Source organism: Colletes latitarsis, chromosome 14 (genome assembly GCF_051014445.1).
Source record: "Colletes latitarsis isolate SP2378_abdomen chromosome 14, iyColLati1, whole genome shotgun sequence".
Taxonomy (NCBI): Eukaryota; Metazoa; Arthropoda; class Insecta; order Hymenoptera; family Colletidae; genus Colletes; species Colletes latitarsis.
Window position 1 is genome coordinate 18483624 of NC_135147.1, and position 22922 is coordinate 18506545.

General features: G+C 33.1%; 3 protein-coding genes and 1 long non-coding RNA gene across 6 annotated transcripts; 1 reads left to right on the forward strand and 3 right to left on the reverse strand.

The window, feature by feature from the left end:
- Positions 1-467: 467 nt before the first annotated feature.
- Positions 468-3050, reverse strand: Dnapol-epsilon58 (DNA polymerase epsilon subunit 2). Its single transcript, XM_076781653.1, has 5 exons — positions 2967-3050; positions 2247-2372; positions 1623-2166; positions 847-1530; positions 468-768 (listed from the first exon to the last, which is right to left on the reverse strand). The coding sequence occupies exons 2-5, from the start codon at positions 2312-2314 to the stop codon at positions 493-495; spliced, it is 1572 nt and encodes a 523-aa protein (XP_076637768.1). The 5' UTR covers positions 2315-2372; positions 2967-3050; the 3' UTR covers positions 468-492.
- A 500-nt stretch (positions 3051-3550) lies between these two features.
- Positions 3551-4666, reverse strand: Mesh1 (Metazoan SpoT homolog-1). Its single transcript, XM_076781450.1, has 3 exons — positions 4418-4666; positions 3992-4323; positions 3551-3754 (listed from the first exon to the last, which is right to left on the reverse strand). The coding sequence occupies exons 1-3, from the start codon at positions 4614-4616 to the stop codon at positions 3620-3622; spliced, it is 666 nt and encodes a 221-aa protein (XP_076637565.1). The 5' UTR covers positions 4617-4666; the 3' UTR covers positions 3551-3619.
- A 325-nt stretch (positions 4667-4991) lies between these two features.
- Positions 4992-5764, forward strand: LOC143350052 (uncharacterized). Its single transcript, XR_013081049.1, has 2 exons — positions 4992-5287; positions 5402-5764. It is a non-coding gene; the product is annotated as an uncharacterized LOC143350052 (long non-coding RNA).
- Positions 5765-5901: 137 nt separating this feature from the next.
- Positions 5902-22722, reverse strand: LOC143350051 (cyclin-dependent kinase-like 4). 3 transcript variants are annotated; one of them, XM_076781838.1, is made up of 6 exons: positions 22255-22722; positions 13149-13338; positions 8965-9312; positions 8427-8693; positions 7236-7394; positions 5902-6886 (listed from the first exon to the last, which is right to left on the reverse strand). In XM_076781838.1, exons 1-6 carry the CDS (start codon positions 22320-22322, stop codon positions 6740-6742), a joined length of 1179 nt encoding a protein of 392 aa, XP_076637953.1. In that variant the 5' UTR covers positions 22323-22722; the 3' UTR covers positions 5902-6739. The 3 variants fall into 3 exon arrangements, with proteins under 3 accessions (XP_076637953.1, XP_076637955.1, XP_076637954.1); XM_076781840.1 differs by lacking the exon at positions 22255-22722 and adding an exon at positions 20738-20887; XM_076781839.1 differs by lacking the exon at positions 22255-22722 and adding an exon at positions 16137-16285.
- Between the last annotated feature and the right edge of the window lie 200 nt (positions 22723-22922).

The following is a 22922-nucleotide window of genomic DNA, read 5'->3' on the forward strand; positions in this document are numbered from 1 at the left end:
CGTACTTCCTGTGTCTCGCATAGAAAGTCTAATATACAAATTTGTTAGTCAATCTGAGAGAGAGAAGTAAGAAGAGTGTTGAATTTTTCTGAGGTGTATTATGTTGATACTATTAAACTTATTCAATCATAAGAATATTATATTAGTAAGTTATACTTCAATTCTCTTTTATTGTATTATTGGACACAAAGGGCCAACAAATCACACAGTATCCTAAACGAGAGATTAAGTTATTTTCAATAGTTGGACTTGATTTAATGTGCTCTTACGTTTCGTAGTGAAGATTGTTGTGAATTAAGTTATGAACTGAAGAAGCATTTTCAAAGTATTGTAAAACTGATGAAAATTGTGATGTGAAAATAAATATTGTACAAAATTGGTATGTAATTGTTCATAAAAAAGTGGAAGGTGTTGTGAATTATAAGAACAAATTTTTTTTATGAAAAACAATTATTTTATTTGGCTTTTTAACTTAAAACATATTATTCAAGATCAAATACCATCCATATCTTTGGGGATAGCACAATGCTCGATTAAATCTAGGGCAGGAACATACACTTTAAATGAATGATCATTCTTCGGAAATAGTCCGGGATTGATCACGTGGCAATTCGAATAAGTAGTTGCGTACGCTTCAAATTTGTCCGCAGCTACAATTATATCTGGCGTTGGATATATTTGTAAAGCGTGATCGTGTTTCCAATATACTGGGGTTATGGAAAGATTTAAAGGAGTCAAATGAGACTGGCAAATAATTGATTTGGCGTACTAAAAAATCATACGAAAATTAAATATTACAACTTTTTTACAATGGGTATACACAAACATCGATACAATGAGGCTTACATGGTCATAGATATTTCCTTCTCTAGGAAAGTGAAGTGTATTTCTACACATTTTTGTTAAAATGTCCTCCCTTAGCACTACAATTTCCTTTGTACAATATTGAATTCTGCATGGATTAGTAGTAAATACTGCACCAGGTATATCTTTTCTAAAATCTGCTGTAAGATTCTTCGGAAGTGGTGACCGCGGCAGAATTTTCGGTGATCCCACATCTTCGAGTGCAGGTACGAAAATGAATTTGGACGATTCTTTTATACCCGGATATTGTATTATTAAATTAGCTAGATCTTTAAGTCCGTCTTTTAATTTCTGTATGCTTGTTACATTTGCTGGGAAGCTCAAGAAATGACCGCATAATACAAAAGCAATAGGTGGATACGCGGAATATCCTTCTAACATAGTCCTAAATTTGCGTAAAACAATTGCATCGTCTAACCACATTTCAGATACAAAGACAATCATTCCATCTTTGTTAGATGTTTCAATATTTTTTAGTTTCTCTGATAGCTTTAAAGAGAGATCGTTTGGTCCACCGAATGTGTTCGCATTACCAAACTCTACACGCGCGTTAATAGATGATTCTGCCGGGGGAAAACCTATATCTTCCACATATAAAATACCTTCCCTATAATTCCCGCTAGCTATTACTATAGAAGCTTCCATGATTAAACCATCCTGAAAATCGTATACAACTGTCAAGGAGAAAAATATTTCTTAGTATTACGCGTATAAAAATAATATTTAAAATTTATATTTTTAAGTCTCTTAAAGGATATTGCTTGTTGCAAATCAATTTTAATGGCTCCTCCTGGGTCTTCCAAATAATATTGGCCCTCTGTTAATTGAGTTAAAAGACCCATTATGTAAACATATCCTTTCCTACTTTCGCTTAATAAATATTCAATAGGTACTAATTCAATCCAATGTTCTTTCTTCTCCCCAAGCTTAGGAGGAATAAATAATTCATGTTTCAAAGTTCTATACCAAAGTAATTGAAACCGATCCTCAAATACTTTAGATTTGTATGTTGCTTCAGAATATAAATCTGGTACTACAGTTGTTAAGATAAACTTTTTCTCAGATAACTGATATTTAATTTTTGGTATATCAAATGCATCTATTACATTCAATACTGTTTCTGTACTTTTCAACGTATCGGGTCTTATACATTCTTCTATTGCTAACTTAAGATGTTCCACTGTAATATGTGGATCGCTTAAATTTTGTAATAAAACTTGTTCCACGATCTGTGTAAGCCAAGTTTTTCGTTCGTCTTCTTCTATATTTAAAAGTTCCTTAGCAAGTGAAACACTGAGTTTCCTAAACAAAATAAAAAAAAAATCATAAAAGATTCAAAAATAAAAAAGTTATTTACGTAAATATAAAAATATTTTATATACCTTGAAAGTACAAGACCGTACAGAGTAAAAGTGCTTTGTACCGTCTTTATTAATTTTTCATCAGCCATAGTTACAATATCATGATAACATAATATTTACACTATATGTATGCATGTACATTACATACTACAATAAAAGAAAATACTTTTAAAAACTTTAAAACGTTCACTGACATTATAAAGCGAATAATTCACAAAATCATTGCATGTACTATAATTTACGATCACTTCTCGTCAACTGTAACTATTGAACATTACTACAAAGATTTCCCGCCTTTTTATTACAATGTATTTATTTTCTATTTTAGCTTAAAAATATTAAAGAATTTTATTTGCGAAGGTGAACTGTTCTTTTTCTCTTTTTTGCGAACCAAATGGTACATAATTAATAATTAAACAATTATAATATATAAAAAAGTGGAATTCATATATATCATTTCTAGTGATGAGTAATAAAGAGTAAACTTGGGCTTATTCAGGAGATAAACAAAGTCACGTGATTTCAGTGTTACTAGATGATTAACCGATACCTAGAGACTGTAGACTTTTTTACGTTTGCTAGCTCTACCGATTTCAGTAGTTCAGTTGGTTGTAATTTTTAAAGTCACTGCTCTTTAAACGAAAAAATTGCTCTAAAACAATTGATATTTTACAAGGTTGATATATCAGTTCGTATAGTTCGTATCACGAAGTCCCATTAAACGATAGGTCTATTCTGTACCTCGTTTATGGTGTATACATAAATCGAAAAATAAAAATGCCTGGGCAGTCAAGACTCAGAATCGTATATCGGTTGACGCAAGTTGAATTTGAGCTATTTCAAGAGCAAAAAGGAAAGGCAATGTACTCACGTACACGTGCCTGTAAATTAACGTGTGTAAGTGGAGGGGCAGTTTCCTCTAGGGACTCTAGATGCCGGTGTCCGCCATTTGGTAACTGTGGGCAACTGTGACATGTACTGTGAATTTGTTTACCCAAGCTTTGGACAAGTATCTCTTTCTGAAATATTTCTATCCAATCAGTTTGCAATATGTCTATACCATTCAATCACAACTGATTCTATAATATTTATAGTTACTAGAGTCTAATACGAGCCATGCTAAGCGAAAGAAAGAGTTTGTAGCATTTGTGCGTCTCTGTTGCAGAACATGTGCAATGGTTCTACCAAGAACATTGCAACAAACGTTAGTAGAATCATAATGTAGCACACTACAAATATTACTTAAGAAAAAAATAATTTAAAAAATCGACATTAGTATTTTTTTTATATTTGTATATTTTTTGTTTTATCAAATATTATATCATATTACGCGCAATTTTTTACAATATATATCTATTATTTTTTCCAATATTTTAAATCATCAAATTTATTGACTAATTCGGCATTGGTGTTCGTTTACATCCACAAGTCTCTCTATCCTGAGCTACTCGATTTGCGTAAATTATATCTAGTTCCCTTTCCAATTGAAAATTAGTCTTACGACATCCATCTATTACAGCTTTGGCCCACTGCAATTAATATTTTACATATATTTATTTAATAACTTTAATATATTAACATGTTCGCTATCCGTGTATTTTTTGGACCATAATTTGAGGTTATCCTTGAGGTTAACTGTTGAAGTGCAGAAGCACCTTTTGCACTCCTGCCAGGAATAGCCCTGACTATACGATTAAAGATTCTAACAGTGAACATGTTAATATACAAATTTATATCAACACCTGTTTTATTTTTGTACAAATTACCTTAAAATATTCTTTTACTCTTTCCGATGACCAACCAACTGGTGTTGCTCTCTGAAGATCTTTTAAATTATACAATTTATCTGCCAAGGTAACCAATTTAGCTTTGTGACTTCGTTTAGGAGCATTTTCAACTTGTAACCTTTTTCGCTTTTCTTTCGATAAATTCTTGTTATCAGTTACTTCTTTAACAATATTACAAACCTCACTACCAAATTCATTTTCTATCTCTTCGAATGTAGTATCTGTATCTTCTACTGTATCATGTAATAGAGCTGCCAAAATTACAACTGGGTCATGAATGTTACCAATTTGAATTAATATATTTGCAACACCTAGAAAAACATTGTATATTTTTTATCTGTTATATTATTTTTCTTTGCTTCTATACTGATTGCTGAATTGCAGAATCTTTAAAAAATTGCAAACCTATAGGGTGATTTATATATGGTGTTTTTTCTGGGTCCTTCCTTCTTTGATCTTTATGTTTCATTGCTGCAAAATTGGTACATTTTATAACCAAGGTTAATAATTCTGCATTAGGTAATTCTTTGATACACGATTTACAAGGTCCATACACATGGAATGGATCATCATTCACAGAGTGCGCAGAAATATCATTTTCCATGATTGATATGCTCAGAAGTACCAAAATTTTTCACCTCTCTTCTTATTTACTATAAAATGATTATCAATATTATAACCTCAAACCATTTATCTCTATACAGAGTGGGCCGGAATTGGTAGTACAATCGAGTAGGGGGTGATTCTACGTGAGAAAATAAGAAAAAAATTTGGCATAACATTTTTTATTCCGGGCTTCGTTTTCAAGAAAATCGATATTAAAGTTTGTTTACTTTGTGGACAATGTGTGTCTTTTAAACATTTTTTTAAAAGTTTAATAGTTAATAATTTTGTGTCACGTCATTCAGGAACTTCAAATTGTGAATTCTACGAATATTCATCATATGTTAATTTATATATTTCACAGGTGTAATTGAATGTAATAATTACATTTCCCTCAAAATTCAAATTTCCCTCTATGAATATCCCTTTCCCCCATCGCGCCTTCAGTCGATTTAGTTCAGAGGCATTCCGCCCATGGCGTTGTAAAAGAACCAGTAAAACGTAAAATCTTAAGAGTTGCTCACCCTGACCATAACTATTTCTATGGCCATATAACCGAACACGTTTTGAAGAAAGATGGGTAATTTATAGTTGTTTGTAAAAAACAAATTTCCGATATTCTCTTATTATAGTAACCATACACTGATAATAGGTTTTGTGAGTAACATTGAAGTACGTTATATTAAATAATTTATCAGTATACATTGTCTGGAACTAGAAACGTCGTTTTCTGTCAAAAATATTGCATTATTGCAATTAATATACAACTCATTTGATAAAATACAGAGGAGTTTGGATATTCGTATATTCATACGTCCATGAGTGAGAAATTCAAGCGAAGATGAGTGGTACTTTTATGGTAGCCTCAGTCGTGATTGGTTTCACGGGCTTGCACGTTGTTTGGTACATGATACAGCACAAGTACGTACCACCAGATCAGAGGCATGAACATCCTCTCGTACGTTTGTATGAACGTTATAAGAAGACAGAGTAATATTTTGTATATAATAGTCATCAAATAGATTCGACTTCTAGTGTAATATTAGCGAAGAAACTGTTTATTTGCTAATATTTAAGTATAAATAGTTATAAATATGTACATTTTTATACAATACGAAGAATTATGAAAATAAAAATAATATAAATATATATGATTATTTGTGCAAGAACTTAAAAAGTATGTGGATGGAAAAATAAAATCGTATATACATATTGTATGTATATATATACAATTATTTATTGCCATATTATATCGTTGGTATTTCTCCTATAATCGTAAAATAAAACGGTTATCTTTATATGTAACGAATAATATAAATTATATTCTGGTTAAATAGAGCTTAAAGTTTTGTTTAAGCAAAATAAATTCACGGAATTCTAAATTCATAAAATGTGTTACAAAATGTTCTAAGTGGCAATTTTTCTAAAGTTCAAGAATTTGTATCGCGAATAAAGGTGTACCTGATTCATAATATTGATTTCATGCTTATCCTCAGCCTTATTTATCAGCCGAACGTTATTAATTCTCTGGAAATTTTCTAAATTCTACAGTGTTTACAAAATGTATCGAGTATTGCCTATAAAGATGTTTCATTTACAGTTATATAGTAACTGGCTGATAAATTTTGTGCCATTTCATGCTGTGTGGATTTACAATGTATTTGTTATTGAGAACAGTATAATTGTAGCTAAGTTTTTGAAAAAAAGTATAACATCACTGAAGTGAGAACATTTTTAAAAAAATGTTTCTTCAAATTGTATCATAAATCTAGAAACTTTAATAGTTTATGGAAAAATAGCTTTCAGTTTATTATCGTTAATAAATTATTACGATATTTTTGTTATACTTTTTTATGGATATAATGGTATAAAGTGATCATTTTGTACAAAACTTTATTTTAAGACGTACATACAATGTACATACAGTAAATATGTATACATAGAAATCATGCTAATAGAACAAAATCTCTATACGAGCTCAAAGACAAACGTGCGAGTACAAATAAAAATTATTAATAATTATTAATTTATAATGAATATTTATAAAGTTTAAATAAATAAATAAATATACATATATACGTGTATATATATACATAAATAAGTATATTACAATCACAGAGGAGCTTAATTACAACCTTTAATAGTAGGCAGGTGATCAAAGTCCTGCTGATGATGCATGGAGGAGCTTTTAGGCCGGTTTTCATTTTGACTATGTACTGAAGCACCGGCCTTAGGAAGTTGAGGTAATACCATTTGATTGTAGTTACTATTCTAAAATATAATAATAGTATTAGAATGATATGTTGTCATTTGACTATATTTTCCGCATAAATGTTCGAATTTATTTCCTATAATCGTTTTATTATTATTTCTGATTCATTAACAATTTAATGGCGACTTTAATTTTCACGACAATTTCAGTTTGGTGGAAGCACCCTGTTTTTTGACTCGATATTTTTAAATTGAACATATTATAAATATTTATAGATTAGAAAATTTATTTTTGTCTTATCACATGCTAAATATAAGGTGAATATGTATATGGAACTATTCAAATCGATTCGTCTATAGCTCATCAAGTGGGTATAAATGGATCTTTAATCGTCATATTTGTGCTTACTCTTGAACGATCCCGGTATTTCTTAAGCTTCTCGAACTCTTCCATTTCAGCCTCGGGCATTTTGAAGTGAAAATTTTCAAAATAGGAGTGTTGTAGGAGTTGTTCACACGACCATCTTTGATCCGGATCTTTGTCCAAACACTTTTTAAGAAAGTCGAACTATTGGATAAAATTAAATAACATTATATTTAAATGTAAACTATAATTATTTGACGTCCTAGGCAAAAGAAAGTATTAGGTGATTCAAAAGTTTTTATGGATTCTTGATAAACATCTGTATCAGTAACTAATTTTTCGTTTAAAACATTAGACAATCTATTAAAATTTTTTGAACGTAAGGCAACGAACTAATTGTTATTTGTGGTCAAAAGTGGCTGCTTTGAATTAACAATTTTGTTCAAAATTAATAATTAAGATTGACAGCAATATCATCTTGCATGTTATAATAATGTACCAGTTTTGTAGAGGGATCAATAGTAAAAATACTGTTAAAAACATGTGATCTATTTGGTGAGTCTATTCTGTTGATCCCAACCTGTGAATGATCTTTTAATTTCAAATGTGACGATTTTGGGAGATTCTAGAGGCCAAAATAAGACGAAAATCAAGGATACTAATTTGTTGATTGAGGCTTCGTTAAAAAGTTATAGAAACATTTCCGGTCACACAGTATATTTTCGGTAAAGAATTTTTTTCTCGAAAGTACGTAGGATTTCGGGGGTATGTGTAATGACCAAAAATGATTGTAATTGACCCCTGCAATTGAAAATAATTTTTCCAAAACGATTTGAAATTTTTTTTTTTCGTCGAAAAATTTCTACACCTATGAATTTTTTTCTAGAAAGTGGGTAGGATTTCGAAGGTATGTCTATTCACCAAAAATGATTGTAATTGACCCCTGCAACCAAAAATAATTTTTCCGTAAATGATTTGAAATTTTTTAATTTAATTTTTTAATAACTTTTTAACGAAGCCCCAATCAACAAATTGATATTCTTGATTTTCGTCTTATTGTGGCCTCTAGAATTTCCCATTAAAATTTTTCCCCACGACTTTCGACTGACGAGATTGTTGATGTCAATCAAACATAACTGATTAATTTATTTATCTTTTATGAAGTGAAATGATTTTTTCATTTATACCAAAACCCATTAAAACTTTTTGCATACGTCCGATCCAATAACGATGTACCTGTAGAGCAGTATTGCCTCTGTTAGGTAGAGTATCTTCGAGAGGGGTAAGAGTTTGAGGCGCTGGCAAGGTAATACCAGCAAAAAATTCGTTTTGTTGGAAAATTGCCAAGTGCCTTGGCAATAAGTCACCGATAGTCCTTCGGATTAAGTATAATTGATCTACGTCCGATTTTCCTGGCCACAGTGCCTCCCCGCGTATTAATTCCGCGAAAACACAACCGATTGCCCATACGTCGACTGGTGTACCATATTGGGTATCTCCGACCTGTTGAAAAACATTAGACTTCTTATATTCAAAATAAAAAAAACCCCTTAAATCTGTTTCCCGACCAAAATTGTTCAAACGATCAATGTTTTTACGATCATTGTATCCGCCATTTTGAATTTGGTATTTCCAACTCTGAATTCGCGATCTGAGACCCCAAACCCCCCCAAATAATAAAATACGTGAAAGGTTTGTTCGATGAATAAGATAATTTTGAAGATCAATCGATCAATTCAGTAACGACGACGTTTTAATTTATTAAGAAAATTACCAGTAACTCGGGCGCCCTGTACCACCTTGTTGCGACGTATTCTGTGTAGTTCTCGCCAGGACTGAGCATTCGCGCGAAACCAAAATCGCAGAGCTTCACCACTCCGTCGGCCGTTATTAAAATATTTTCAGGCTTTACGTCCCTGTGCACGCAGCCTAGCCGATGACAATACGCGACACCCTGTAGAATTTGCCACGTGAGTTGCTTCGTGGTGATTTCCGGACAGCCATTTGGATATCTTTCCATCTCGTTCAACAGTGTGTACTCGCAGTATTCGAAGACTAAATGTAACTTCCGTTTCCGCCTGAAGACTTCCAAAAGATTGACGAGATTTGGGTGTTTGAGATTCTGCAAAATATATGTGCCTATGATTCAATCAAATTCAATTTTTCTTTGTATAGTAAATTTAAATTTTATAGTATAATCGTTGCAAATGTTTTATTTTTTAGGCACAAGCAACAATGGAGCCTATAAATACTGATACGTATTTATTCTGAATTATTTTATTGTGGTATAAAAACAGTAATTTAGAAATAAGTTATTGTTGGTTTATTAAAATAGCCTTGTCGATTGTTTTTCACAGCATTCATACAGCACCAATAGCAAATATCAAGCATTGACAAGGGTAAATTTGATGGAGCCAACTGAACCACATTCATTAATTCTGAATCATTATATAGTGATAAAAAAGACACTAATTTAGAAATAAGTTATTGTTGGTTTATTGAAATAGTTTTGTCGATTGTTCTTACAGCATTCGTATAGGGTATTCGGCTACCCCTGGGAAAAATTGTGATGGGCGATTCTAGAGGCTAAAATATTATTAAAAATTAAATTAAAAAATTTCAAATCGTTCTGGAAAAATTATTTTCGGTTGCGGGGGTCAGTTATAATCATTTTTGGTGAATACATATACCTCCGAAATCCTACCCACTTTCGAGAAAAAAATTCGAGTAAGTGCTGAAAGTTTTAGGTGAAAAAAAAGACTTGCGAATCGTCTTGAAAAAATTATTTTTAGTTGCAGGGGTCAATTGCAAGTATTTTTGGTCAACAGACATACCCCCGAAATCCTACTCAGTTTCGAGAAAAAAATTCCTTACCGAAAATATAATTTCTGGCCAGAAATGTCTGCCCGAATTTTCATGCGAATCTTTAAAACGTTATAACTTCTGAACGGATTGGACGATTTTAATGTTTAAAAAAGCAAACTACGCGTATTTTGATGGAGAATATGTACAAATCGCAAAAATATCCGAAAAGTTGATCCTTGACCACGCAAAATTAGAAAAACCCCATAAAAATGTTCCAATTTTCAAACAGCCATAACTCCTACAATTGTGAATATATTTCAATGAAACTTTTTTCTGAAGTAGAGCTCATGGGTACCTACAAAAAAGTATTAGACAACTTTTCTGTAGGGCGTCAAACAAAATTACTAAAAATGAAAATGGAATTTTTAAGAAAAATCGACAGGGGGTAGCTACTGAAATTTTTCGACAAAATGAAAAAATTTCAAATTGTTCTGAAAAAATTATTTTCGTTTGCGGGGGTCAATTACAATCATTTTTGGTCATTACACATACCCTCGAAATTCTATCCACTTTCGAGAAAAAAATTCGAGGTGTGAAATTTTTCGGTGAAAAGAAAAAAATTTCAAATCGTTTTGGAAAAATTATTCTCGGCTGTGGTGGTCAGTTACAATCATTTTTGGTGAATAGACATACCCCCGAAATCCTACGCATTTTCGAGAAAAAAATTCAGTACGGGCGAAGCTTTAAACGTTAATAACTTTTTAACGAAGCCTCCATCAACAAATTGGTATTCTTGATTTTCGTCCTATTTTGGTTTCTAGAATCTCCCATTACAGTTTTCCCAGGGGTGGCCGTACACCCTGTATAACACTGACAGCAAATATCGAGCAATCAACGAGAGTAAATTTGATGGTGCCAATTGATCCATAACCATCAATTCCGAATTATTGTATCGTGCTATAAAGAACAGTAATTTAGAAATGAGTTATTGTTAGTTTATTAAAATTGTCTTTTCGATTGTTTTTGCAGCATTCATACAGCATGAACAGCAAATATCAAGCAAACGACGAGGGTAAACTTGATGGAGTCAATTGATCCACATCCATCAATTCTGAATCATTGTGTCGTAGTATAAAGAATAGTAACGTAAGTTATTGTTAATATAATAAATTCGAGCGCATCGCTTGGGGTAAGCGGCGGATCGAAGCATTCGGTTCGCGTATAGTTTCTTCGACAGAAACTCAAATAAAGTTTCTCGTTATCGCGAACACGTGTTACGGTCAAGAGTCGCGGGCTGGAGGAAATCATTACCATTACGATTTATTTTGTGCACGAAAGAAAATATCCTTGAGGCAAAATGTCAGAGCAGAGTGCAGGCTCGTTTGAATGCGCATATGTTTGGGAGGGAACCCACCGATTATTTCGATAAGGCTAGGTCGGCGAGAGCAGAACACGCTAAGATATTGACCGCCGCGGTATTGACCGTTGGCCACTTCTTGTAGTCAACGTTGGATTTATGCGGCTATTTCGCTGTGTAAGATTATGAATTTTTGCTCATTGTCCGTCTTATTTTGCGTTCAGAATGCCTGAGAATAAATCGAACGTTGACGTCCATCGTGGTGCAAGGACAGATTTTTCGACCCCCGGAGTTCCTCAGGCCAGTCTTAATTCGAGGACAACACGAGGTTTCGTATTTTCAGGGTACGAGGGGTTGTTCACCTCGAAGTATGTAGGTGTAGGGGTAGAATAAGCGTTGAAAGCTCGAGGAACTAAAGACTTCATAGTTTCTGATAAGGTATTACGAATATATGGTTGGACATTTCCTCCTACGAGGAAATGAATACCTATAGTCGAGCAACTCTTGCACCGGAAATTGGGTCATTTTTATAGAAAATCGAGCGAAGAACTTTTTGTTCTTCTGCAATAATGAATTGTTCGGTCAGACATTGTGTTCTGAAGTACATTGTTAATAATAGAAAAGTAACAAATAAATCAACTTTTGAAATTTATTTATGAAACACGAAGGAAACGAAGGTCATTAAAAATGGTTTAAACGCTTTTAATTTTGCAATGTATTTATTTTTAGAAGAAAGAGCTGTTTTAGATTTGGATGAAGATATGCTGTCGCGATAACTTCTTCGCGGTGTGTAACTGTGGCGTACAAGTACTTCGTTGTAAGATTATTTCAGTTAGAACTTTTAGAAAATGGACACTCGTTTACCGTTAAAAATTGTAGATAAGAAAAGACATTTAGACAAAATAACTAACGAAACAGACGTATAGAAATTCATTCGTACCGGTTACTAGATCGAACAGTTAAACTTTTATTCATTCGTTGTGAAATATTTCATTCCATAAATACAATTATTTTGTTCTTTACTTGAGATTATTATCTAAATAAGAATTCTGTCTATTTCTGCCTTTAGATACGTTGTTTCTGAAAATTATATGTACCCCATATTTAGCATTGGGTCAATTTGACCCAAATGTACTTAACCCCTCTATTGCATAATGTGATCGATTGCTGAACCAATAAAGACAGTTCCTGTAAAATTTGCCGAGAAAGTTATATAACATTTGTATACGATGGTTTCTTTTGCAAACGTTTAAACATTTATTTTTCGGTTCGAGTATTGCTTAATTCTAAAACATATAAATAATAACAAAATAATTTCTTGTTTGAAAGATAAACTGAAATTTATAGAGAAGTAAATTGCTCGAAATAATATAATTTTCCACTTTGACGTTTTCGTTAATCGAATTTAAATTTCTAAAATGAAAGTTATCCGTAGGTTACAGTATAGTAGGTCGTTGAACTCGAACAACTTTGCGAAGTGAAAGATAGGGCGTCATTTAAGAATAGTCAAGATGACCTTTCCTTTTATCGAAAATAAGATTGTTTTTGAAATTTGTTATATTAAAATTTGTCTGATTATCGTGCAATTGCACTGGTGCAATTGTATTAACCATTAGCCTCGTTACTATTACGCCTGGAACGTATGTATTAGAATCGTATGCTAGATTCAATGTGGAGCTCTAATTACGGAGCATCGTAAAAAAGAAAGAGTAAACAATTGATATTTAAAATTTCACTCTGAAACGAATCGTTAAAGTACTGTATTTCTTGCAAAATATTTTTTCTTCTTCACTAACCTTAAGGAGGCGTATTTCGCGTAGCGCGATCTTCCGTATGAGGGGGTCATCTTCTGTCTGTTGGAACTTTTTCACAGCTACCAATTTTCCAGTTTGACGATCCCTGCACTGGAAGACGACACCGTAGCTACCCTCCCCAAGACGTGCCAGCCGTTCGTATCGTTCCATCGCCTTGCTCGGCGCACGTGACCTGTGCACAAAAACAATCCATTTAAACCGTTTCGTCTCATCAAATTGACCGTAAGTGATTATTTTCATATTACACTAGACACAATACACATAATAATACGATTTTATGTATAATCAGGACCTTTGATATAAATTGTATTAGGAGGTACAATGTTTCTTTTCCCCACTCTTTTCCATAATCTGTTTTTATTTACCGTTTTACGCTATTAGCTGTAGTGCAAAATGCAATCATATACAGGATGTTTGGCCAACCCTGGGAAAAATTTTAATGGGAGATTCTAGAGGGCAAAATAAGACGAAAATCAAGATTACCAATTTGTTGATCGAGGCTTCGTTAAAAAGTTATTAACGTTTAAAGTTGCGCCTGTAGATAGGCAACTTGCATACAGTTGTGTACGGGCGATAGTGGTTCTCACTCAGCTTAAGAAACTCTACTTAGTGACGTATCGACAGCCTCACAGTTTTCTGAGTGAGAATCACTATCACGCGTACGCCTGTTCTACAGGATGAACTTTGAACGTTAATAACTTTTAAACGAAGCCTCGATCAACAAATTGGTATTCTTGATTTTCGTCTTATTTTGCTCTCTAGAATCTCCCATTAAAATTTTTCCCTGTACATGCATCGTTTGAGACTCATTCTCAGTTATTTTCAAGTACTTGATTTCATCTAGGAAAGCTCGAAGGATCTCATAAAAAATAAAAGATTCGAGAGTCCCATTCCCATGAATTATAAACAGAAATAGAAATATTGAAGCTTCGATGGTCTAACACTTGTCAAGCAATAAAGAAATTGCGTGAAACTATTAAAATTCAGATAAAAGGTTTCATGAAATTTCCGCAGAATGCATATTAAATAATTATATTCAGAATTTTTTATTCGAGTATTACTGGCAACGTTGTTGCTAGTAGTTCAATGGAATCGTTATTAGGGGCCTCATTAATGTAAATGATGTGGTACAGTTATGAGCTCATCGCGGATGTTATCACAGTGCATTGTGACACGCGAGTGCACGCGCGTTCCCATTGAAGTGCAATGACAATCGCGATTCATTTATCGCATTCCTTACGTCACCGATCTGACCAGCAATGCAGCCCGTAATAAAAGCTTTCCGGGTTACAATAAACGAACAAATACACGTAACAGTAGAAAAACGTTATTTTACATGAAATAATGGACTTTTATTCGCAGAGTTTTAAAGTAAAATTTAAATACTGATTTCGCTATCACTGAGTATTTTGAGAAAGAAGCAGTTTCATTTTCACGTGAACTTAATCGAGCAAGAATATAAATTTTAGCGTTAAAAGGTTTTTGAAGTTTTTAAGCAGTTTGTAACCAGTAATGGACTTAGTAGAGTTCAAAGGGGAGGAATATTAATAAAATATTCGAGAATCCCACTCCAGGAAATTATAATAAAAATAATCATCAAAACTTTAATCTTTCTATTTCTAATTATAATATTCTCGCAATATTTTGTTAATACCCTCACCCTCTTTGAACTCTACTAGATCCTGGTTATACATTGCTTGAAAACTTTAGAAACTTTTTAACACTAAAATTTTCAATACTCTTGTTCGATCCAGTTCACGTAAAGTTAAAATTGTTTTGACGATTCTTCAACATTTGAAGTAATTCAAAATCGAATGATTTTTTTAATTAATAGTGGATCAAAACCCTGTAGCCCTCCTTTCTTGTGATCATCACTGTGTGCAACTGACAAGGATGATCCATGAAGTGATCCACTGATTTTGACAAAATTGAACAGGTTTGTAGATCGACCAAAAATAGGAAATATGTATTTCCTCTTAGCTGCAGTAACTTAACTTTAAGGGGTGAAATTGTCTTTCAAACTTTCGACCCTCTCATTCTTATCTTCAAAAGTATTATTTAGTTTCATTTATATTTATTATTCATTTTGACCTGTTCTGCGGATCTTCTTCAGTATAAATTTGGTCCAATTATCTGAATAATTAAAGAATAAACATAACAGTATTTAACGTAAAAAGAATTAATAGAAAGAGTTAACGTGAATAGATTTGTAGTAACAGCTTTTATGAAAAATGACTGTACAAACATATATTACACCGTATTACTACGAATTTAACGAATTTTACTTTCCTTTTGTTATTACTCTCACAAACTAAAATTAATATTAACTATTAAGTTTTCTTACGTCAAATACTGTTTCATTAGTTCCCAAATTATTTTGATAACTGAATCAAATTTATGTACTGAAGAACATCCCAAAAGATCCAAATCTATATCGAATAACAAAATTAAGTCATGCTTGCATTTACCACAATTATTTTAATTCAGTTAACACGTCAATTACCATGGTGGTCACTGGTAGTCATGGAATCTTAATAGTTGTAAATTTTTTAATAATATTTCATTACCATTAGAAATGCTACAAAATAACAAGTGCTTCATCGAACTATTAAATATATTAATTTAAAAAAATGTCGAAAAACTGGCGTGGCAGTCAACGTGTTAAAACCAAAAACTTTTAAAGTGATTTTTTTCACTTTCTTATTAATTTCTTGGTTGACACATGTACATCATATTATTTTTTAAAGAATTTGTTTGTAAAAGTTCCCAATACTTCCAGTAGTTTTCAAGACAGTATTAGGGGGTGAAAAATTACAGGGTACTTTCACCTTTTAAGTTCGAGTCACCGTAGCTAAGAAAAAATATATTTACACTGTATTTTCCTGCTCTACAAACCTGCGCTGCCTTATCGTTCGTTCACTTCGCGGATGTTCCTTGTAAGTTTCGAACGGAATTTGGGTTCGTACCCACTTTTTATACTTGGCAAGGCATGGCAAAGAGGTAAACTGCTGCGTAAAGTGCATACTATCACTGTAAAGGTTGCGAAGCAAACTGTGTATCCTAGCCGATGACCAAGGGTCAAGCTCCCCTCTGGCTTTCGCTTTATTTGAATCAGAACCTGGCGCAGGCGCCCTTAGATCGCGTAACGCTGACCAGCTTGCGTAGAAATTGGACATCCCCCACCCCTAAAAACCCCACATCCTTAAAACAACTTAAGAACGTCGTTGCTGAACTTTCCTGGTGCAATCGGAAAAATGTCTCGAGTTTCACAAACGATTTTCATTTTATTTAATGTTCGTGTGACCTCTTTTCTCAGTTCAAGAGAGCTCATTGACCTTTAAGAGATTAACGTCCATAAATTTGAGTTAAATCAATATTTTTCAATCAGATAAATTTGCATACATTGGTCTACAAAACGATGATAAGTTTCTTACAAAAAACTCCAGAATTCCCCATCTTGTTAAGTCAAACCCCAATTCTAAATAATTTTTGCTTCTAAGATCAACGATTTCATCCCTGATTAGGTCTTCGATAGAATTGATTAAAAACTGCGTTTAATACTATAACTACCAAAGCAGTCAAAATGATTCGTAATTTTTAATAAAATTAAAACTCCAGAATTCCCCATCTTGTTGAGTCAAACCCCAATTTTAGATCATTTTTGCTTCTAAGATCAACGATTTCATCCTTGATTAGGTCTTCGATAGAATTTATTAAAAACTGCGTCTAATACTAGAACTACCAAAGCAGTCAAAATGATTCGTAATTTTTAATAAAATTAAAAAATGTACTGAATTTTTAGAAGACCATAATTTTCTATAAGAGAATGAATAAACACTTATTTCCATTGCATTATACATTTCTTCACGTACCTATCGTTTTAATTTCTTTGGTTACAAATAAGTGCACTATAATTGTTGGTAGTTCTAGTGTTAAAGTGTTTGTATATGTTCGTAAATTTTGTTTCTTAAAGACAATGTTAGTAAAGTACTTCTGTGAGCATTTGAAAGTTTATTTTGCCAAGAAAATTTGTAATTTTTCTGTACAAGATATAATGAGTTCGAAATATCGAAAGCTTTATTATAGTCTAATAACTATAATAATGTTAAATGAAAATAACGAAGTTGATATTTTTTTAGATAATAGGTATATACCCCCCATTTTTTTTTATTTATTTACGCTAGGTACCCCTTGCAGGGTTATTAGCACTAAGCATTCAGTTGTGCATAGTAACATTATGAACATAGAGTTCTTATACGTCAAGTATAATTAAAGGTATAGACTATGCTTTTTAAGATAATTATGAATAATAAGTAACGATGTAATACGTGGTTTGACCAAGAATAATCAATGGTATGAGGAGGGAAAAATCTATTTTTGCTATGATTACGAATAAGTCTATTTCTATTTTCTCCAAACATATACCCTCAGTTGTAAGAGAATAATATCTAGTCGAACTTGTCATCAGACATTCGTGAAACAAATCTGTTCTGTTTTGCGAGTATATTAAAAAAGGATTGTAAGCGTTTGGAAAATTACTTTTAATTAAATCGTGGGTCAAGAGGTTAAGAACAACTGTTGTACAGTGTTGTCAGCTTACCAAAGCGGCACGCGCTGGCGATAGTTTGCGAACCTCAAATCGTTGATCATGTCGAACCGAGTATGAACAGTTCACCATACTCGAAGTCTTTGGAATCGTCAAACGGGTGTAATTCCAAGCGTTAATTTTAGAGGTCGTTCAGGAACCGAATTTAATTTTTAATAGGCTGAAAATGCATCGCTACCATTCAAAGGTTGTCGGTGGTAGGTTAAATACGTCTCAGCGGCTCTGAAGTTGCACTGCACTATTGGCTAATTTCACGAACGAGTTTTAATCATTTTTGCACAAACACAGCGACCAAATGCTGGCCAAAATTCAAATTTCTCTTTTATCAGAAATTAAATGTAAAGAAAATTCGTTTGACTTTATTACGGTATACAGGGTGTTCGGCCACCCCTGGGAAAAATTTTAATGGGGTATTCTAGAGGTCAAAATAAGACGAAAATCAAGAATACTAATTTGTTGATGGAGGCTTCGTTAAAAAGTTATTAACGTTTAAAGTTCCGCCCGTACTGAATTTTTTTCTAGAAAGGGAGTAGGATTTCAGGGATATGACGCTTCACCAAAAATAATTGTAATTGACCCCTGCAGCCAAAAATATTTTTTTTAGAACGATTTGAAATTTTTTTTTTCGTCGAAAAATTTCAGCAGCTACCCCCTGTCGATTTTTCTTAAAAATTCCTTTTTCCTTTTTAGTAATTTTGTTTGACGCCCTACAGAAAAGTTGTCTAATACTTTTTTGTAGGTACCCATGAGCTCTACTTCAGAAAAAAGTTTCATTGAAATATATTCACAATTGTAGGAGTTATGGCTGTTTGAAAATTGGAACATTTTTATGGGGTTTTTCTAATTTTACGGGGTCAAGGATCAACTTTTCGGATATTTTTGCGATTTGTACATATTCTCCACCAAAATACGCGTTGTTTGCTTTTTTGAAAATTAAAATCGTTCAATCCGTTCAGAAGTTATGACGTTTTAAAGATTCGCATGAAAATTCGGGCAGACATTTCTGGCCAGAAATTATATTTTCGGTAAAGAATTTTTTTTTCGAAAATGCGTAGGATTTCGGGGGTAGGTCTATTCACCAAAAATTATTGTAATTGACCCCCGCAACCGAAAATAATTTTTCCAAAACGATTTGAAATTTTTTAATTTTGTCGAAAAATTTCACACCTCGAATTTTTTTCTCGAAAGTGGGTAGGAATTCGAAGGTATGTATAATGACCAAAAATTATTGTAATTACCCACTGTAACTAAATATAATTTTTTTAGTATGATTTGAAAGTTTTTAATTTCGTCTAAAAATTTCAGTACCTACTTGAATTTTTTTCTCGAAAGTGGGTAGGATTTCAGGGGTATGTCTATTGACCAAAAATGATTGTAATTTAGCCCCGTAACCGAAAATAATTTTTCCAGAACAATTTAAAATTTTTGAAGTTATTTATTAATAACTTTTTGACGAAGCCTGCATCAACAAATTGGTATTCTTAATTTTCGTCTTATTTTGGCCTCTAGAATTCCCCATTAAAATTTTTCCTAGGGGTGGCCGAACACCCTGTATAGTGATTACAACAGTATGGTGAAGCCTTTTCTTATTTAGTTGGTTGAAAGTCTCTGCAGCGTCTGTATTATTGTAGTGAATATTTAAATTTTCAATACTCTTCGTTAAAACTGTTTTGACGATTCTTCAACATTTGAAGTAATTCAAAATCGAATGATCTTTTTAATTCATAGTGGATCAAAACCCTGTAGCCCTCCTTTCTTGTGATCATTACTGTGTGCAACTGACAAGAATGATCCATGAAGTGATCCACTGATCTTGACAAAATTGAACAGGTTTGTAGAGCGACCAGAAATAGGAAATATGTATTATAATTGTTAACTCTTTGCAGCATTATAATATAATATGTCCATGTGAACTCACGCAAACTATTTCCTTCAGAGTCGTGTAGTTCTTAATAAATAATAATACTATTATTACTTAGTGAGCTTGTAAATTAACGACATTAATAAATAAAGGATTTACAAATACGTTGACGTAAAGATTAAATCGAAATTTTTGTACTGGAATGCAAAATAATAAAATTCAGGTTTAGGTCAAAATGGACCCCGTCAAACAATATACACTCTCGAATTCATAGTTCTAATAAACTTTTAACGAATCATTTTCACGAAAAAGAATCAATATTATACAGGGGGTTTCTTAATTGTTTAACCGTGTTAGTAAAATGAATACGACATATTAAATGTTGCGAAAGAATATGAAGAATCGAGTAATTTCTTTCGATTAAATGGTAGTATAGGAACAGTTGTATTAAATTGACGATTCTTTCGTGATAGATAAGATGATATTCTGACCGACATCACGTGGACTACTTAAAAAATAATAAGCTGGACGTTGGTGCCATTATTGGCATCAACGGATTCGCGTGTCATACTCGAGTGAAAAGTAATAGAGATGATATAGAGCGCTTGCAGTATCTTGAAATTAGGTTCGACGATTGTTTTGACCTTTTACCTCGATACCGCGAACTTATTACGAGCATAGAATACTTCTACTAGAACTTCCAAACGAATAGCGGCTATTAGAATAACAACAGAAATCGTGCTAGCATTGACACAGCTGTTTGTCAATGTCAATGTAGGAAATAACATTTAAGTTCAGTTTTTATATTTTGCAGAGCAAAATTGAAAAACAAACATGTGAAATCTTTAATGGCGAATGTACGCCACGATAGGAAATAACGTGTTCTTACGACACTGTATCATGTAAACAGCTATGCTGTATAAAACCAATATTTTCATTTTTTGGTTTTGGTAACTGTTAAAAGTAAACGAAATAAAAATCACTCACAAGTAACGTATGTTATAAATTAAATTTTGCTACTTGAACGATACTTTAAATTTAATGTATCGAGTCAAATATGTTTTTCCTATTTGATTGAAAATATAAGTTATCACATATACGTACAGAAATCCTATGATGGCGTTCATTGAGTCCTGTTGTCGAAGCACCCTTTTCGTTGAACATGCCGAGCATCACTAACAATAACTGTGCTGAAATGCTTCTTTGCAATGTACTCTTGATTATTGACAATCGATATTAAGCTACCTACGCCTATGTTTGAATGACGACCGTGAACAGGGTTGAAATGTTTTTGGCTTGTGATCTACGCGTCGGAAGGCGACGAAGTTACGTAATTTCCTGCTATAACGTTTCTTTAAATTCTCTATTGCAAAGCTGGGGATGATAGACACCGCTATCATGTTTGTCGATATAGATGAAAACTGTTTGAGAAAGCTGACAACGTTGTTGCAGAATTTTATTAGTCCAGAACTTAACAAAATTTTCTCGACCTTAATAACCAAACTTTTAGTTAAAAAACACCAGAGAAAGGATGGGAGTTCATTAATTTACTGATTCCTAAGATACAAAGCAAAATGGAGGCTAATTTTTCCATGTGAAATACCAGTTTAAAACGAATGAATTAATAGCGTTTGTTACGCTTTAATAAGTTCGGACTTTCGAACGGTTGCGTCAAATTAGCCTTCTGACGTAAAAAATGAATGTGCCTCATAAATTATTCATTTCTTGATCGCTGAAACATTTACACGCAGAGAACCGAAAGAAATCGATCGATGTGAAAAAAACCAAACAGTCACGCTCAAGAGAAAACGTAATTCCACGACAGAATGTTTTTGTTCATCGGTTCTATTCAGAGAACCGTTCATGCTGCCTTAATTGTTTAAATCCCTATTCTTTTGTTTGTCAGTTTTTTTACAAATTCACATTTTTATTTCTGTTTTTGTTAATAATACTTGTCTGCAATACAAACGAAAATAATCAGTCGATACACATTTAAAAAATTATAATTTTGGAGAGAGGACCGATCGTTATATTAAAAAACGATTTTTATTCAACTACTCCGTTGAAAGTCTACCTTCCTGTTGACACATCCATCGCGTTTAATAGCAGTCTGTGACGTTTAATGCATACATCATGCCTCGCGTGTTAAAACTATGTAACAAAGATCGATCGATTTAATCCAATGTCAAAGTCGCGTATTCCGGAGAGAACCGGGCCCCAGATTCCAGTTACAATATTACTTTGTTATTAGAAAATTATTAGTTTCTTTATAAACGATACTCGAACCACATAGAACCACAACAGGGTAAATTGGAAACGCAAACAGAAATAGAGAAAATATAGTCTAAAAATTCCATCAATTAAATTTGAACGACGGATGAATACAGACTTTTATTAATACCAATTGCAAGATTGAAACAAGTTTTTCGTAATCGAACGGTTGAAGCATAAAAGATACATTTTTCGACGGAGGTGAATCGATTTTTGGGTCGCTCGATGACGAAATCAGATTTGTTTAGCGTCGATAAATTTTTCTATGTTTGGTTTGTGATTAGTTTAATGGAAAAAACATACGAGTCTTTCATTGGTGGGCGTAATACTTCGTAACTGGCAATGTTTACCTGCGTGGTAGCAAGGGTAGCGTGCTACCGAAAAGCCAGAGCTTTCTATCTTGGAGCCATTTGTCCATGCGAAGGCTTCTCACAGGAATCTCGTTTCCTCGATGGTGTCTTTAAGATGCATCGTCGCGAACTTCACTCTAACTCTCGTCGATCGCGTTTGACGTGACAGCATTATTGACAGACCACACTGTGGCTGTCTTATTACTGACAGCGGCACGCTTTTGCCAGTGAATCGAAACGATTACGCGCTCTCGACCAATTGTTTAACTACGTCAGAGGGCTGATCGATAATTCCAGTAGAAGCTGCTCGTCAAGTCGTGAACGCCTAGGTTCGCCAATTCGGTTGCAACACAATAGTTTAGTGACATTCCTACGCGACACTTGCTGTCACCGAGGCGGATGGATTTAGGGTCGACTGAGGGGCAAGGATCCAGATGACGATCGGCCATTTTCATAACCTTTTCGATGAAATTCGATTGCGTGCGATCAGGAATCATTTTTCGTAATCGTAACTCAGATGCTTAACTTTAATATGTGATTCGAAGTATATAATAGAATAGATTAGGTAAATATTTTTATTCGAAACAAAGGAAACAATTACATTAAACTGATTAGATTAGATACGCAAGCTTTGATTAAATGACACATTGTAGAGAAAAATGAAATGT

Excerpts from the sequence above, each read along its gene's own strand:
- Dnapol-epsilon58 (XM_076781653.1), bottom strand. The coding sequence starts at position 2,314 with ATGGCTGATGAAAAATTAATAAAGACGGTACAAAGCACTTTTACTCTG. Across the intron at positions 2,167-2,246 it reads TACGGTCTTGTACTTTCAAG|GAAACTCAGTGTTTCACTTG; the intron begins GTATATAAAATA and ends TATTTTGTTTAG. Across the intron at positions 1,531-1,622 it reads AAATTGATTTGCAACAAGCA|GATTTTCAGGATGGTTTAAT; the intron begins ATATCCTTTAAG and ends ACAGTTGTATAC.
- Mesh1 (XM_076781450.1), bottom strand. The coding sequence starts at position 4,616 with ATGGAAAATGATATTTCTGCGCACTCTGTGAATGATGATCCATTCCAT. Across the intron at positions 4,324-4,417 it reads ATATATAAATCACCCTATAG|GTGTTGCAAATATATTAATT; the intron begins GTTTGCAATTTT and ends ATGTTTTTCTAG. Across the intron at positions 3,755-3,991 it reads GAGTAAAAGAATATTTTAAG|TGGGCCAAAGCTGTAATAGA; the intron begins GTAATTTGTACA and ends TATTAATTGCAG.
- LOC143350051 (XM_076781838.1), bottom strand. The coding sequence starts at position 22,322 with ATGGACAAATGGCTCCAAGATAGAAAGCTCTGGCTTTTCGGTAGCACG. Across the intron at positions 8,694-8,964 it reads ACAGGGCGCCCGAGTTACTG|GTCGGAGATACCCAATATGG; the intron begins GTAATTTTCTTA and ends GTTTTTCAACAG. Across the intron at positions 7,395-8,426 it reads GAGGCAATACTGCTCTACAG|TTCGACTTTCTTAAAAAGTG; the intron begins GTACATCGTTAT and ends TTTATCCAATAG.